This window comes from Mercenaria mercenaria, chromosome 7 (assembly GCF_021730395.1).
Source record: "Mercenaria mercenaria strain notata chromosome 7, MADL_Memer_1, whole genome shotgun sequence".
NCBI lineage: Eukaryota > Metazoa > Mollusca > Bivalvia > Venerida > Veneridae > Mercenaria > Mercenaria mercenaria.
In genome coordinates this window covers 17,290,064-17,306,243 of record NC_069367.1, presented here as the reverse complement: position 1 = coordinate 17,306,243, position 16,180 = coordinate 17,290,064, and the positions used below count along the sequence as shown (strand labels likewise).

The 16,180-nt window shown below is 34.1% G+C and overlaps 2 protein-coding genes across 2 annotated transcripts in view; both read left to right on the top strand.

The window, feature by feature from the left end:
• The window catches only part of LOC123554821 (sodium/hydrogen exchanger 1-like), a 68,050-nt gene extending 56,998 nt beyond the window's left edge, over positions 1-11,052 (top strand). The window contains exons 20-22 of the mRNA XM_045345171.2: positions 8,323-8,426; positions 9,510-9,722; positions 10,020-11,052. Coding sequence (XP_045201106.1) covers positions 8,323-8,426; positions 9,510-9,722; positions 10,020-10,139 — 437 coding nt within the window. The 3' untranslated portion in view covers positions 10,140-11,052. The remainder of the gene's footprint in view (positions 1-8,322; positions 8,427-9,509; positions 9,723-10,019) is intronic.
• Positions 11,053-13,579: 2,527 nt separating this feature from the next.
• LOC123554991 (sodium/hydrogen exchanger 3-like) overlaps positions 13,580-16,180 on the top strand; it is a 33,968-nt gene continuing 31,367 nt past the window's right edge. Inside the window, exon 1 of the mRNA XM_053547707.1 lies at positions 13,580-13,719. The gene's annotated coding sequence lies outside the window, so the exon portion shown is untranslated. The remainder of the gene's footprint in view (positions 13,720-16,180) is intronic.

Below are 16,180 nucleotides of genomic sequence, written 5' to 3'. Positions count from 1 at the left end.
ATAAAAAAGCGTGCTTAAGATTGTTTATTCAGTCTTATACATAGATATTGAACGGGTACTAAATAGTTTATTCCGTCTTGTTAATAGATATTAGAACAGGGTGCTAAGGTTGTTTCTTCAGTCTTGTAACATATATATTGACAGGGTGTCTAGAGTGTTTATTCCCTCTTGTAAATAGATATAAAACAGCATGCCCGAGATTGTTTATTCAGTCTTTTAACTTAGATATTGAACAGGGTGCCTAAATGTTTTATTCCGTCCTGTAACATAGATATTGAACAGGGTGCCTAAGATTGTTTCTTCAGTCTTGTAACATATATATTGGACAGGGTGTCTAAGCTTATTTATTCCGTCTTTTCACAGAGATATTGAACAAGGTGCCAAAGATTGTTTCTTCAGTCTTGTAACATAGATATAGAACAGGGTTCCTAAGATTGTGTCTTCAGTCTTGTAACATAGATATTGAACAGGGTGTCTAAGATTGTTTATTCCGTCTTGTAACATAGATATAAAACAACGTGCCTAAGATTGTTTATTCAGTCTTATACATAGATATTGAACAGGGTGCATAAATGTTTTATATCGTCTTATAACATAGATATAGATCAGAGTCTCAAAGATTGTTTCTTCAGTCTTGTAACATATATATTGGACAGGATGTCTGAGATTGTTTATTCCGTCTTGTAAAATAGATATAAAACAGCGTGCCTAAGATGGTTTATTCAGTCTTATAACATAGATATTGAACAGGGTGCCTAATGTTTTTTTCCGTTTTGTAGCATAGATATAAAACAGGGTGTCCAAGATTGTTTATTCAGTCATGTAACACAGATATTGAACAGGTTGCCTAAGATTGTTTCTTCAGTCTTGTAACATAGATATTGAACAGGGTGTCTAAGATTGTTTATTCCGTCTTGTAACATTTATATAAAACAGCGTGCCTAAGATTGTTTATTCAGTCTTATAACATAGATATTGAACAGGCTGCCTAAATGTTTTATTCCGTCTTGTAACATAGATATAGAACAGGGTGTCCAAGATTGTTTCTTCAGTCTTGTAACATAGATATTGAACAGGGTGCCTAAGACTTTTCTTCAGTCTTGTAACATAGATATTGAACAGGGTGCCTAAGATATTTCTTCAGTCTTGAAACATAGATATTGGACAGGGTGTTTAAGATTGTTTATTCAGTCTTGTAACATAGATATAGAACAGGGTGCCTAAGATTTTTCTTCAGTCTTGTAACGTAGATATAGAACAGGGTGCCTAAGATTGTTTCTTCATTCTTGTAACAGGTATTGAACAGGGAGTCTAAGATTGTTTATTCAGTCTTGTAACATAGATGTTGAACAGGATGCCTAAGATTGTTTATTCAGTTTTGTAACATAAATTGGACAGGGTGCCTAAGATTGTTCATTCAGGTTTGTGACATAGTTATTGGTCAGGGTGCCTAAGATTGTTTATTCAGCCTTTTGACATAGATATAGAACATGGTGCCTTAGATTGTTTATTCGATCTTGTAACATAGATATAGAGCAGGTTGCCTAAGATTGTTTCTTCAGTCTTGTAACATAGATATAGAACATAGTGCCTTAGATTGTTTATTCAGTCTTGTAACATAGATATAGTACAGGTTGTCTAAGATTGTTTATTCAGTCTTGTAACATAGATATAGAACATGGTGCCTTAGATTGTTTATTCAGTCTAGTAACATAGATATAGAACATGGTGCCTTAGATTGTTTATTCAGTCTTGTAACATAGATATTGGACAGGTTGCCTAATATTGTTTTTTTCAGTCTTGTTACATAGATATAGAACAGGATGCCTAAGAATGTTTATTCAGTCTTGTTACATAGATATTGAACATGGTGCCTAAGATTGTTTCTTCAGTCTTGTAACATAGATATAGAACAGTCTGTCTAAGATTGTTTATTTAATCTTGTAACAGAGATATAGAACAGGATGTCTAAGATTGTTTCTTCAGTCTTGTAACATAGATTTAGAACAGGATGTCTAAGATTGTTTCTTCAGTCTTGTAACATAGTTTTTGAAGAGGTTGCCTAAGATTGTTTGTTCAGTGTTGTAACATAGATATAGGACAGGATGTCTAAGATTGTTTCTTCAGTCTTGTTACATAGATATTGAACATGGTGCCTAAGATTGTTTCTTCAGTCTTGTAACATAGATATAGAACAGTCTGTCTAAGATTGTTTATTTAGTCTTGTAACAGAGATATAGAACAGGATGTCTAAGATTGTTTCTTCAGTCTTGTAACATAGATATTGAACAGGGTGCCTAAGATTGTTTCTTCAGTCTTGTAACATAGTTTTTGAAGAGGTTGCCTAAGATTGTTTGTTCAGTGTTGTAACATAGATATAGGACAGGATGTCTAAGATTGTTTCTTCAGTCTTGTAACATAGATATTGAACAGGATGTCTAAGATTGTTTCTTCAGTCTTGTAACATAGATTTAGAACAGGATGTCTAAGATTGTTTATTCAGTCTTGTAACACAGATATAGAACAAGGTGCCTAAGATTGTTTATTCAGTCTTGTAACGTAGATATAGAACAGGATGTCTAAGATTGTTTATTTAGTCTTGCAACACAGATATAGAACAGGGTGCCTAAGATTGTTTATTCAGTCGTGTAACACAGATATTGAACAGGGTGCCTAAGATTGTTTCTTCAGTGTTGTAACATAGATATAGAACAGAATGTCTAAGATTGTTTCTTCAGTCTTGTAACATAGATATAGAACAGAATGTCTAAGATTGTTTCTTCAGTCTTGTAACATAGATATTGAACAGGATGTCTAAGATTGTTTCTTCAGTGTTGTAACATAAATATAGAACAGGATGTCTAAGATTGTTTATTCCGTCTTGTAACATTTTTATAAAACAGGGTGGCTAAGATTGTTTATTCAGTCTTGTAACATAGATATTGAACAGGATGTCTAAGATTGTTTCTTCGGTATTGTAACATAGATATTGAACAGGATGTCTAAGATTGTTTCTTCAGTGTTTTAACATAGATATTGAACAGGATGTCTAATATTGTTTCTTCAGTCTTGTAACATAGATATTGAACAGGATGTCTAAGATTGTTTCTTCAGTGTTTTAACATAGATATTGAACAGGATGTCTAAGATTGTTTCTTCAGTCTTGTAACATAGATATTGAACAGGATGTCTAAGATTGTTTCTTCAGTCTTGTAACATAGATATAGAACAGGATGTCTAAGATTGTTTCTTCAGTCTTGTAACATAGATATTGAACAGGATGTCTAAGATTGTTTCTTCAGTCTTGTAACATAGATATAGAACAGGATGTCTAAGATTGTTTCTTCAGTCTTGTAACATAGATATTGAACAGGATGTCTAAGATTGTTTCTTCAGTCTTGTAACATAGATATAGAACAGGATGTCTAAGATTGTTTCTTCAGTCTTGTAACATAGCTATTGAACAGGTTGCCTAAGATTGTTTCTTCAGTGTTGTAACATAGATATAGAACAGGATGTCTAAGATTGTTTCTTCAGTGTTGTAACATAGATATTGGGCAAGGTGCTATAATACTATGACTGTATCTATAATACTATAACTGTATCGTTATGGTAATTATTTAGAAGAGTTTTGATTGATTTAATCTATTTTCTAAACTTGAAATCATATTTATTTTCTTTAAAATAGGTCGACTATAGTAGAGGTGGGACTTAGGGGTCGAAAACTTTAGATAAAGTATGAGAAATGCCACAGTGGTGTCTGTTCGGCGTGCGGATATTTATCACTATTATAAGATGTGACTGGATATAACTTGTTAGAATATATCATAAACTATTTCCACTAAAATGGCACGAGAAACGGTCAGCAGTTGACACATCATCCTTTACGGTTTTGCTATATAACCCTGGTCTCTGTGACGCACTGTAAGTAAGTGGGTGCGTGGGGGGAGGCATCTTGGCTAGGCAGCGCTTTAGCTGCAGAGCGCCTTTGCTTTCAGACAGAGCTGTAAGATAATGGGTGTCTCTCAATTTTGGCATTTATCATTCTAAATTATCATTATCATTATTAAATTTATTCTATTAGTTCAGAACTATGGATAAATTAATTTATGAAAGATAGATTATTCATTTTAAATGTGCATCTAGAGAGAGATTTTATGTATTAATTTAATTCAGTATAATTTCGGGCTTTGGATTGAATTAATCATATTAAAGAACTATGTACCTAACGTTTTTATGTACTAAATAAAATACACGATACGATCGACTAATGTACTTATAAAAGGCTGATAGGGGTACAGTGCCTAAGATTGTTTCATTGATATAGAACAGGGTGCCTAAGATTGTTTATTCAGTCTTGTAACATAGTTATTGAACAAGGTGCCTAAGATTGTTTCTTCAGTCTTGTAACATAGATATAGAACAGGATGTCTAAGATTGTTTCTTCAGTCTTGTAACATAGATATTGGTCTTTATAGGCAGCGAGAGAGACGACAGTTGCGTGACCCCTACGCCAGATGTAGAAGAAAACGGAATAGAACTAAACATTAGTAATCCTTATAAGTGTTAGTTTTCGTGGCATTTTCAAATGGCCACGACACACACACACACCTCTTTATTTGTTGTACGCGTATTGCTTCTGTATATATCTTTTAATACGTGGCACGTCTGACGTTGTTTGATTAAGTAATTTGCCCGAATAACTGATGGATCACATAAGAACTTTTGCACAATGTTTACAGCTGTCAGAAATGTCTTCATTGAAATATTTAGTCTGAAATCTTAAGATATCAATACTTTTAAAAGTTATACATTGTGTATCTATAAGTCTTAAGTTTATAATTGTAGCATGGGTTTTGATAAAGCCATAATGAAATGAAACATTACACGGATATAAACGCTGTAGATACAAAAAAGTAAAATGTTAACACTGCGTATTCAGTTGCTTAGTACTTGACGTCACGTTTAGGAATAGGCCGGTTATATTATTAGGAATAATGTCAGAATTTTAAACTATTTCACTGATGACTTACAATCTTTAGTTACTTATGCAAAATAGGAAAAAGTCCTCAAAATAAATCCACGCCAAACTCTGAAAATTAGGTGATATTTAGGGGCAGCTTCCTTTTAATTATGCCTCGGTCACAAAACCGTGCGATGTCCGTACGGTTTTAAATCAAAGCCTTGAAATGTCTGATGGTTGCGGGTTTTTGGTAGATTTATTTTCTGTTTAAATGCCAGTCTATGAATATACATGAATGAGAAATAAATACAAATTTAATGTACCTCATATCTAAGATGAACTCTGTCTGACCTAGCTTGTGATGTAACCATGGGCTGGAATACCTTATCATTGATAGATCTTATATAATCTAAATGGTCAGTGTGCGTGGATACAGGTTGAATAAGAACTGCTTGTTTATTGATAATTCATCCGCATTGTTCATGAATGGGACTATTTTGTGTAGCACATGAACATCCTTTGGATGTGATTCGGAATAAAATAAAGATGCTATGTGATTGTCAGAAATACACTTGTAACTTTGGTAGCGGGATAAACCCGCAACCAAAAATCGTACGAGTCCACCAATTTTAGAATCCTTACGGTCTCTGTACAATCGTAGAGTCTGGTCACAGTACCTATGGGCCCCTTACGATCTTTAGAGGATGCAATCATATGATATCTGTACGGACATCGCAGACAAGTCGTGTGGAACTCGCAAGGAGCCCGGCTGTACCTCCTATGGTGCTCGTGGGTTCGTACAGCGCTCGCACGGTACTCGTACGATGTCCGCACATTGAATCACCAAGGAAGTCGTGCGGAGCCCGTACGGCGGTCATAACGCCCTGCGAGCCCCGTGCGGACATCGCACGTTCTCCGCACGGTCTCCTTAATATCGGACGGACATCGTACGTTGACCGTGCTAGTACCCTGCGATAGTCATGCGAGCATCATCAAGCGTCACAGTTTTCCAAATTCACACGGACAACGTGTGATGCCCGTACGAGCTCTTCCGGGGCCCGTGCGGTTCCCGTACGGGGCTCTTGCGAGCTGCTCCCGACTTCGAAAAACTCAACGAGCTCGTAGAGAACTCGGGATCTCGGTGAAATATTTTCACCGGGTTCCCGAGTCCTCTCAGGGTAAAAAAAAATCCGTACGACGCTCGTACGAGTCAATGATGTCCATACTACTCGTACGGAGCTCGTAGCGTTTTTGTGACCAGTGTATTAAACAAAGTATTGCAAATTCATCCAAAATAAAATCAATTAAACATAATATTAGTATAATTTCTTTATTCACATGCATGCATAACATATTTAAGCAGTTCCGGAAGATTTTCTAAATAATTATTTCTAGTATTATAACCGGCCTAAAAGACTAACGTTTTAGTATAAAGTTCATCTGATTTAAATATAAATAAGTTTATTAGGATACTGTCATACCTACTAGCAGTAAAAGGGTACTTTGATTTGCCAGCTGATTTGGCACACAAGCTTTGTTAGGATGGCTATAAAATGTATGTAAGTTTGTCAACTTAACAACCAAAAGCTGAATTAGGTAACTGCTTCTCTATTATTCCTACGATTTTCTTTTAAAAAATTGTACTTGTCTGTATGTTCGTGAAGATATATATCACCCTAAACGTGAGTATCTGGTGGTAACAAGCATACAAAAATCATTTTGTCAAAACAAACAGGAAATTTTAACAACACGAATAGAAGTTGCAAAGCACAGGCCCAGTTGCTTTACCTTTCGCACACCCCTCATAAGACGTAGAGATACTATACATGTACATTTCATTATTAATTTATCATAGAATTATAGCATGTCCTGCTACCGCAACATGGTGTTATCAATGTAAAATAACGACATAACAAAATACTTTACTTATTCAAATCATTATCAACATAGACTAGTGTTCTCTGTTGAAGATAAATAATGAAAATGTGTAAAGTTGGGAAATACTAGTACTTCAATAAACGGAAAGAAACAGTTCAAACGTTATACTGGAAAGATCTGAAGATATATGTACACAATAACTAATATCTTCTCAAGGTTTATACGTGGAATTCCATATTACCTAATAGGGAAAATACACGTTTTCTTGTGTATAAATATCCATAGAAGCCCGAGCGATTGTTAGTGAATGATACCGAAGATGAAAGGTCACTAGCATATTACAACGGCTTCTGCTGACATTAATACATAAAGTACACTTATGGCACCACCATTCTTGCATAAAACCGTCACATAAAGATTTAATGTATCGTTTTAAAGAAGATGACTTATAAATTCGGTGCAATTTTAATTGCCATTCTATTTCTTATGCACAGTTCACATGTTTTAAATTATACATATCCGGAGTGCACAAATCAACGACTGTTTTAAATGATCTTTATTTATTTCTCTTCATTACAAACATGATATTAATGATTATAAAAAAAAATCGGCGACAGGAACACAATTTCAAAATTAATAGTTTTTGTACGAGTTATCTTGAGTACGATTGAGCCGACCCGTTCCCCAGATTTATATGCATTTTATGACAAAATTAAATAAAACAACGGCATCGTTGATAAAATGCCTAAAATAGATAATCGCGGAAGTTTCTTTTTTCCTTCGTCTCACTCGGAAGAGAGTAAACAAGGGATTAAACAAGTAAATACATATAGATAAGGTGACTCTATATCGGGACGTAGCAGTGACTAATGTAGCGGAGCATACTATTGCAACGTTTATGCACAATACGTAGATACCCAATGTTCATTTGCGCAAGAAATATTCGGCCATGGCACAGTATTTGAAAAAGAAAAGGAAATGCATGTATTAACAGTAGGTGAATAATCTTGGTTATACGTGATTTATCTCCTGCAAATACATGCCCAGATCCAGTGAAAATAAAAGTTTTTGTTGATTTTTATTATTTCGTTTTTGTTTGTTATTTTGTAGGTGCCACTTACTATTTGTATAACACAGCTATTGAGAGTTTGAACTTTTGCTTTCCTCTCTAGTGCATGATACAAATAATAAAGCCGTAATCACTAGTTTGAAATAATATAAGCAAGTTGAAAGTAATTAAATCCTATATTTTTAAAGCAACACCTAAAAACCTATGTTAATAGTATGAATTTTTAAATCTGAAATCCTTTTGTACAGTCGGCTTGTTTTTATTTACTTTTGCATAATGTTTATTTCCTTCGAAATCTCAAGATTATTAAACTGGATTTGAAGTTCAGTATCAAGTTTGATTATAACGTTTACTTCTATTATAACGTTGATGTAAGAAACAGTTTAAGCTTTTGAATACAATCTTTTTGCAGATAACCTAGTGGACAAGCGGGACCAAGAACATAGGGAAGAAAATAAAGCTCATGGTGACAATATTCACAAATTCTTCACTAATACGATGCATACCGTCCGAAGTGTAAGGACTAGTTGTTATTTAAATTGTAGTTAACGACATACATACGGTTTTTGATTGATTTATAGCAAGGCAAATTTATTTGAGTTGAGCTGTCTGAATGGACAGTCCTTCATACTGCGTATAAATTGAATGACAAGACCTACTTTCAAATTCAAGATAGATAAAAAGAAACAAAAGATTATTTCATGAATGGACGAAAAAGATTTTTTTTTCTGCTGAACCCAAATTTGACCGCGACCTCTAGGTCTACCTAAAAGAACGGCGTATAAATCTAGACTGGTCCATCAGCAGAAAAAAATTGAATAAATCCGTGTGGTCATAACAACGCTTCATAATATGACAACAGTGTTGCTGTACACCATCGCTCCCAAGAGAGACATGAAAACTAAATCTATATCAATATCTATATAAGTATTTGTATTTTTTACGGAATTACACACGCGATCTGGCGTCATTCACACAAAAAAAAAATTATTGAAAAGGCGTCGTTCGAAATCATCTTTCATTTTTGAAAACCGATATTAAAAAAAGAACGTTAAATTATAGCCAAAACTCTTTTTTCTGACGGTAAAATTCAAAATTGAGTCGACACGACTACGTGGCTTTTTTGATCGAAGGATATTTAAAATAGAAATCTTGAGGAAGGCGAATATGGGCGTATCTTTTTGGCTCTTCCATTGAGATGTCGAAAAAATCGATATCCTGACATTTAATTTGATTTTCTGACACTCACGGAAAGCAAACCACTTATTTGTTTAGCAAGTTACCACAAACATGTAATATATACGGACTGAATGTTACTTTTGTACGTTTTGGACGGATATAAACCAAACTGGGACTTCTACAAATAATTAAAGAATCGCTAGCGGGATTCGTGGGTTTATAAGAAGTGTCAATGTGGTTTATACCCGCCAAAACGCGCAAAAATAGCGTTTAATTCCGAAATGAGGTACCATTCCTAAATGAGGTACCTCCTAAATGAGGTAACATTCCTAAATGAGGTAACATTCCTAAATGGAAATTGTGGAAATGATTAAACACATTACATGAATCTTAACGTCTGTTATAATTATCTGTTCTCAGCGGCTTCACCTCAAGGTACACGACAAGAACTTGGTGCACGACCATAATCACCACCTGATTTCACATCTTCGACGTAAACATCGGAAGAACAAAGTGCTTCGTGACATGTGTACAAAGGTTGAGGAAGGCGAAGCGTCTCCACGGCTACCTCCAAAGAGTCTTTCATTTAATCTGGATGGCACTCGAGCTTTTACAGATCGAAAACCAAGCCAGGTTTGCTTTCAGAACTTAAACTTTTAATTTTAGTTATATTTTATACGGTTCTGTTCGGCAGATATATAAAAACTCTCTAAATCACAACAACAGTTCAAGAGCATCCTGTGAAAGATTTATACCTACGACCCCAATCAGATTTGTTTTCAGTATATTTTTGCTTTGGCCTTACCTTATCAGTTTATGTAAATACTCTAATATATCTGTATGAGAGGCTTTAACATTACTTGTTAACTAGTAAATAAATAGATCTATGTTTTGATGAAAACTGTAGATAATAGAAACATAAAATTTCAGGTTAAATTCACGTTAGCAGACACAGTGTACGAAGAAGACGAGAACGGTCACGTGAATGAAGCTGTAGTGACCACCGAGGACGAATCGATCGACAACGGAACGGTCACGTTCACATTGTGAGACTAGAAAAGTCACATATAAATTTTGAGAACAGAACTGTCACATTCACGTTGTGGGAATGAAAAGGACGCAAAAATACTACACGAGAAGGGAAATATCCAAAAATGACTTATGAGAACGAAGCATTAGGCTGAAGTTGAACACAATAGTTAGGTTCACAGAAGACGCAAAATTAACATCGGCAATTACAATGTACAAACTTCGGTTAGATGTAAAACAGTGCATTTACAAGTTAGTCGGGTATCAAATAGGGACGATGACGGTAAATGTTCATCTTTCTTTCAAATATATTAAAAAAATACGTTTGCTTCTATATATTGTTATATATGTGTTTTTGTTTGTATATTCTTTCCTGCATTTGCTTACACGTTGGTTATTTTGTGATGTTATTGCTTTTGATCCAGTGGTTGCTTCAATGAACATATGGATTTTCTCCATTCTGTTTTAAGTAATTATTTGCCTAAAGACATAATGGACTTTCTAGTACCAATGACTTTTTCTGTAAATAGGACCTGTGGTTTACATTCCATAAACAAAAGAAATTATAGGAAGTTATGGAATAGAACTTGGGAGAAACTTCTAGTACTATTTTAGGACCGCTTTTCTTATCTGGTTATCTTTGGAAGTAGCATACTATGAACTAAAATCTTTGGAACATATCTTTGAAGCTCAATTACAGTTCTAATAAAATGATTATTACCAGAATTTATTTATTTGGTGAGAATATTATTTCATCTAATTGTGGGAATTATTTCCATAGTGATTTTATACAAGAGATTAAACTTAAAGGAACTTCTTTAAAGCTACAAAATCAGGGTCGGTGAGGATTGGATATTGTATATTTTAGGACCAGCTATTAATTCTACTCTGACATTTTGTAAATTTCATTTAATAAATTAGATTTTAGTTTGTTGCTGGCTTTTCTTTATAGTTACACCTGACTAGTAACAATAGCTTACTTAAATTATAAAGTGATTAAATAGTCATGTTTGTACTTACATAATGATCTACAACGCAACCAAACTTTGCTGAAATATTAAAACTAATAAAAGCCCCCGATTGACATATACACGTTTACAAGTTTATTCATATAAATTCCAGAAGGTCTGAGACCCAAGACGACATGGTGATAAATAACATGGCGGCATACTTTTACTCATAAAAATGATAAAATTTAATATAAACTACCCTAACTGTATCATACCATATTATGCCATCAATATCCACAACAAAGCAATAGGTGAAACAGCTTTATGAAACATTTCAAGAAATCTCTGACAATGACACTGGCTATTGACAATGACCTGTGATAATGAAATTTGATACAAATACCCATATTTTGCATTTCGAGTTACCGGATATATATAACTACCTTTATATCAATACAAAATATGTTACACCTCTCACGCTTCCTAGCACTAGCTTAAGCGGAATTCTATTACATAACATACGCAGCATTCATCTGCAACAAATTTGCAAAAGGATAACAGTTACATGACTGAAGATGAAGCAGTATCTTTCAATGTGCATGGTAGTGTTATTCCGTCCAAATGTCATTTTCCTATATTAAAGACAATGTCGACTATTTCCAATATTGCCCATCCGAGTGTAGACCATTAACGATATGTGAAGGAAGTCTTATCTTATCTTTATCTTTATCTTTATCTTTATCCTATCCCATCCTATCCTATCCTATCCTTATCCTACCCTATCCTATCCTATCTCTCCATCCCATCCTATCCCTATCCCTATCCCTATCCCTATCCTATCCTATCCTACCCTACCCTGCCCTACCCTACCCATCTAAAAAACATTTCTGTAAAATTACTTTTAAAAAGGACTTGCAGATGAAAAGAAGAAGGTTATGTGAGAACTAACACCACTCCATTGAGGCGTTTTTTGACGAATCAAATTGGTTTGAATAGTCAATAAAGGAATATTTCTGATAAATCATTTGCTGGCGAGTAGAACTTTCCACCATATACATATCCGTTATATATGGAACAGCTGCCACGCCCTCTTCTGACCATTTATTTTGACGGATCGCTCTTATAGGCTCGGTAGAGAGTTTGGTGAAACAACTAGTATTCTAAAATCGGGCCAGCTGTTTTTTGACGAGAATCTTTAAAAATATCCCATGTATAGATATAGGAAAAAGTGGCCATGCCAGCAGTTTCTGGCAAAAATATTTTATGTCCAAATACGGGAATAATCTTAAAAACAGAGTATGTCTGAAACATATTGCAGACTCTGACTTTTTTCTACAATAGGAAACTGGTGTCACCTTTAGAAGCATCCGTTCAGTATATGGAACAACTTTCCAAACTGTCACTGTATTGGATCCATGCTTCGAGTTTATGGTTAAACACGCACACACACACACACACACACACACACACACACAAACAAAAAAAAAACAAAAAAAACAACAAAAACATGCAATTGTTTGTCTGACAGCTGGACGATTCAAATATTACTGCCATTCTTTCGCCATCCCGTGAAATTAAAATAAATCGGATGCTCTGAAACCTTTTCATTTATCTCAAAACAACAAAAGTTTGAGAGAAGCACAATGTGAAAATGTATTTCTGAATACCAATGGAGATCAAAACACTATTTTATAACTCAATAATGTGTACAATATGGTGGATAATTTAGAACATCTCTTTTTTTCGCGTTGGCGTGCACGCGGTTTGTGTAGCACATTTTATTGTGTTATCCTGGAGCGCGCGCTTACGCGGCATAACAAAATTTTGAAAATTTTGTGTGTCGCTTTGGTGCTCGCATGAATCTAACAATGCTACTTAACGAAACATAGAACGCGGTATAACAAAACATTTTATTTCGTGTTTGCGCGCACGCCAAGACGAAAATAAATGTTTCTTTGTTTTGCGTTGGCGTGCGCGCCATCAGCAAATATTTTGTGCTGGCACGTTGGCACCCACGACAAGACGAAGTGAAACGTAACAAAATGCGCTACATGGCCGCGCGCGCACATAATGAGACATTTTCTTTCGTCCTGGCGCCCGCGCCAACACGTAAAAACAAACTCTTTGCTAATGGCGAGCAAGCCAACTTGACATAAAATGTTTCGTTCTGTTGCATTCTATGTTTCGTTATGTTACATTGTTACTATCTCGTTAATAATTCGTTTCAGTGCGCACAAAACTTTCACGCACGTCGCAACGACACATCGAAATGTGCTAAAAAAATCCGCGCTCACGCCATCGCGACAAATGTCCTAAATCAGTCCCCATAGATCTTTGCGTACTAGTGAAAATACAAGAGATTATGTCATGAGAGAGATTTAGCCAAAATATAATAAAATTTAAAATATCAAAATATTTATAGCTATTTCAATAACATAAAAAATTCATAAATCACTAAAAAGAAATATTGACACTTGTGAGACGATGAGCTTACTGCCACAGCGCATACGATTAAGTTATGGTAGTGTTATTTATTCACTTTATGGTTCTGTAAAACGATATTTAAAATACATTTAGTTCATGTGTTTACTTTCATTTTGTGTTGAACACTTTAAAGTTTATGTACTGGATAATGCTTTCAGCTTTTAAATGTGAGTGCACTTTAATGTTTTCTTTGATTCTTGATACGGCTAAAGATTTGTCTGTTTAAAGAGCTGTAGATGTAACTCTCATTTTTCAAACGATAAGGTATCTATTGGTACTGATTTTAATTTCTATACAGTCATCAAAATGATTTGCTTTATGTTCATTGCAAGTTTACTTTCAAAAGTTCAGCAGCAGTGGAAAGACTTTAGTATTAAAATGTATAATAATTGTGTGTTTAGAAGAATCATATCTTTAGGTTTATTAAAAAAAATGTTTTGTTGAACTACATTTTCAAGCTAAGGTCATTACTATGCCTGGATTTTTCTACCTTTTATTTAGTCTGGTTTTGTTAATGCGGCGTTGTAATATATTAACCACCCCTCGACAATTTGGCAATAACTCTTACATAACTGAAGTACATTTATAAAATTTCTGACAAGTTTAGAAAAATATGGTGCTAATAACGTATTAAAGTTTGAACAAGACCCAGTCAACAACATCACAATCATACACTTAAATATTTTAATTTCATTAAACACGAGGTATCGTATAATGATAAAAATACAGTAGATATTTGACATATTTTCTTCCTTTTAATTCTCTCTTTTTAAAATATTAGACATATATATTTTTTGTGTTGTTTTTAGCCATTGCTACCAAGTTTCAACCTCGCGTCGTTTGAGTTTTCCTTCTACATCACACAAATATTCTGGACATATAAAAATAGTCCCATATTTATTTGTTTATAATCTTGGTATTATGTGAGTGTGTGAGCAACTAAGGACTACTGTTTTAAACAACAAAAACAAGCAGCAACGGATTCTAGAATATTCGCATAATCACTCCGCTCTAGGGTTAGGGTTAGGGTTGAAATTGGCCCCACCCTGGGGCAAACTTAGTTTTATATAGAGTTTTATAGGGAAAACCTTTAAAAATTCTTCTTGTCTTGAATCACAATGCACAGAGCTTAAATATTTGGCATGTAGCATTGTCTAGTCGACCTCTACCAACATTGTTCAAATCATGACCGGTCTATGCACAATGAAATGTTGATTTATAGCTTGGCACAACACACAATCATAATACTTAATATTTATAATATTGTACTTCGTATAGTTATAGTATAAACAAAATACACTTGTCTGTCTTCTATATGTTATAATGCACCATGTAAATATTTTAGATGTATATGTTATGTATTGTTTTGAGGGCCTCGTGGAAGATTGATGTTGTTCGTCAAATGAGTTTTCCTCGTTAAATAAAGGCTTTATTATTATTATTATTATTATTATTATTCAGATGTATCGGTTGAAATATCACTCAATAAGCACTGGCTATCAGTCATTTTAGGGCTTTGATTTTAATTGGGATAATATCGCAAATACAATTATATAATGACATTATATAGTGGGTTCTGTTGAAATTTTAACTTATATTAACAACATATTTATCAAACCGTGGAAAATACTAGATAAATGTATTGTGATTACCGAAATGGAGGGTAGTGTTAGAGATTTTGTTGAGTAAGTCATACATCTAGAGTAAATGAGAGAAAGGAACAACTAGTACTATAATCAACCTTCACATTGTCTTTTGGCAAGTATTCATATAGTTGTAAACAACGTTGCACGTTCTTCATTTTCAAAACCGCCCTCATTTAGCTCTATATAGGGAGCACAAGTTCACAAAACCAGAGGTGGCGTGTCCGATGCCTCCCCAATTACTACTGATACCAAGGTTACAATACTGAGATAATGTTGAAACTGTAACGCTGAACTCAAGTAAAACAATATGAATTTGTACACCTGAAGATATGACCCTGTATTCAATGGATCTGGTCTTGCATTTGTCAGATAGCACTTCGGTCATTCATTTTTTGGTTAGATACGTGATTGGCCTTAATATGTTTTAAACAATATTATGAATTTGTATAAAAAAAATATGAAGCAATTACTTAAAGAAAAGCATGAAATTAAGTACATTTTGCGTGATCAAAATATATAGTTACTACATATTTACAAAGAACAGGCATGTGAAATACAAAATTGTACAAAATTATACGTAATCAAAATAGCTTGCTATATTTCAACTGAAGTATAATGCTAGTAAAATGATATTTGCTAGGTAGACATATTAAGTTGATCTATTAATCACACTAGTTACCATGTGACCAATTTTAAAGAGACTTTAACCGTTGAGAATCTTTTTGATAGCCATACTACAGTCTGCAGCTGATAATGTATTACATTTATAATGCACAGTACATTTCATTAAATCGATAAAATGATAATAGTTTTGAAAATAGCTCAATAGCTCGCTTTTGCCTTTGTAAAATGTCAAAACTGAGGTGAAAAATAAAAAAAACTTTTGCTAACTTACTCCATTTATTTTTTCCCGTAAAACTGGTTGCCTAAATAGAAACAAACAATGAAAATACAAATCAAGGCTTTAGATAGACCAATACGC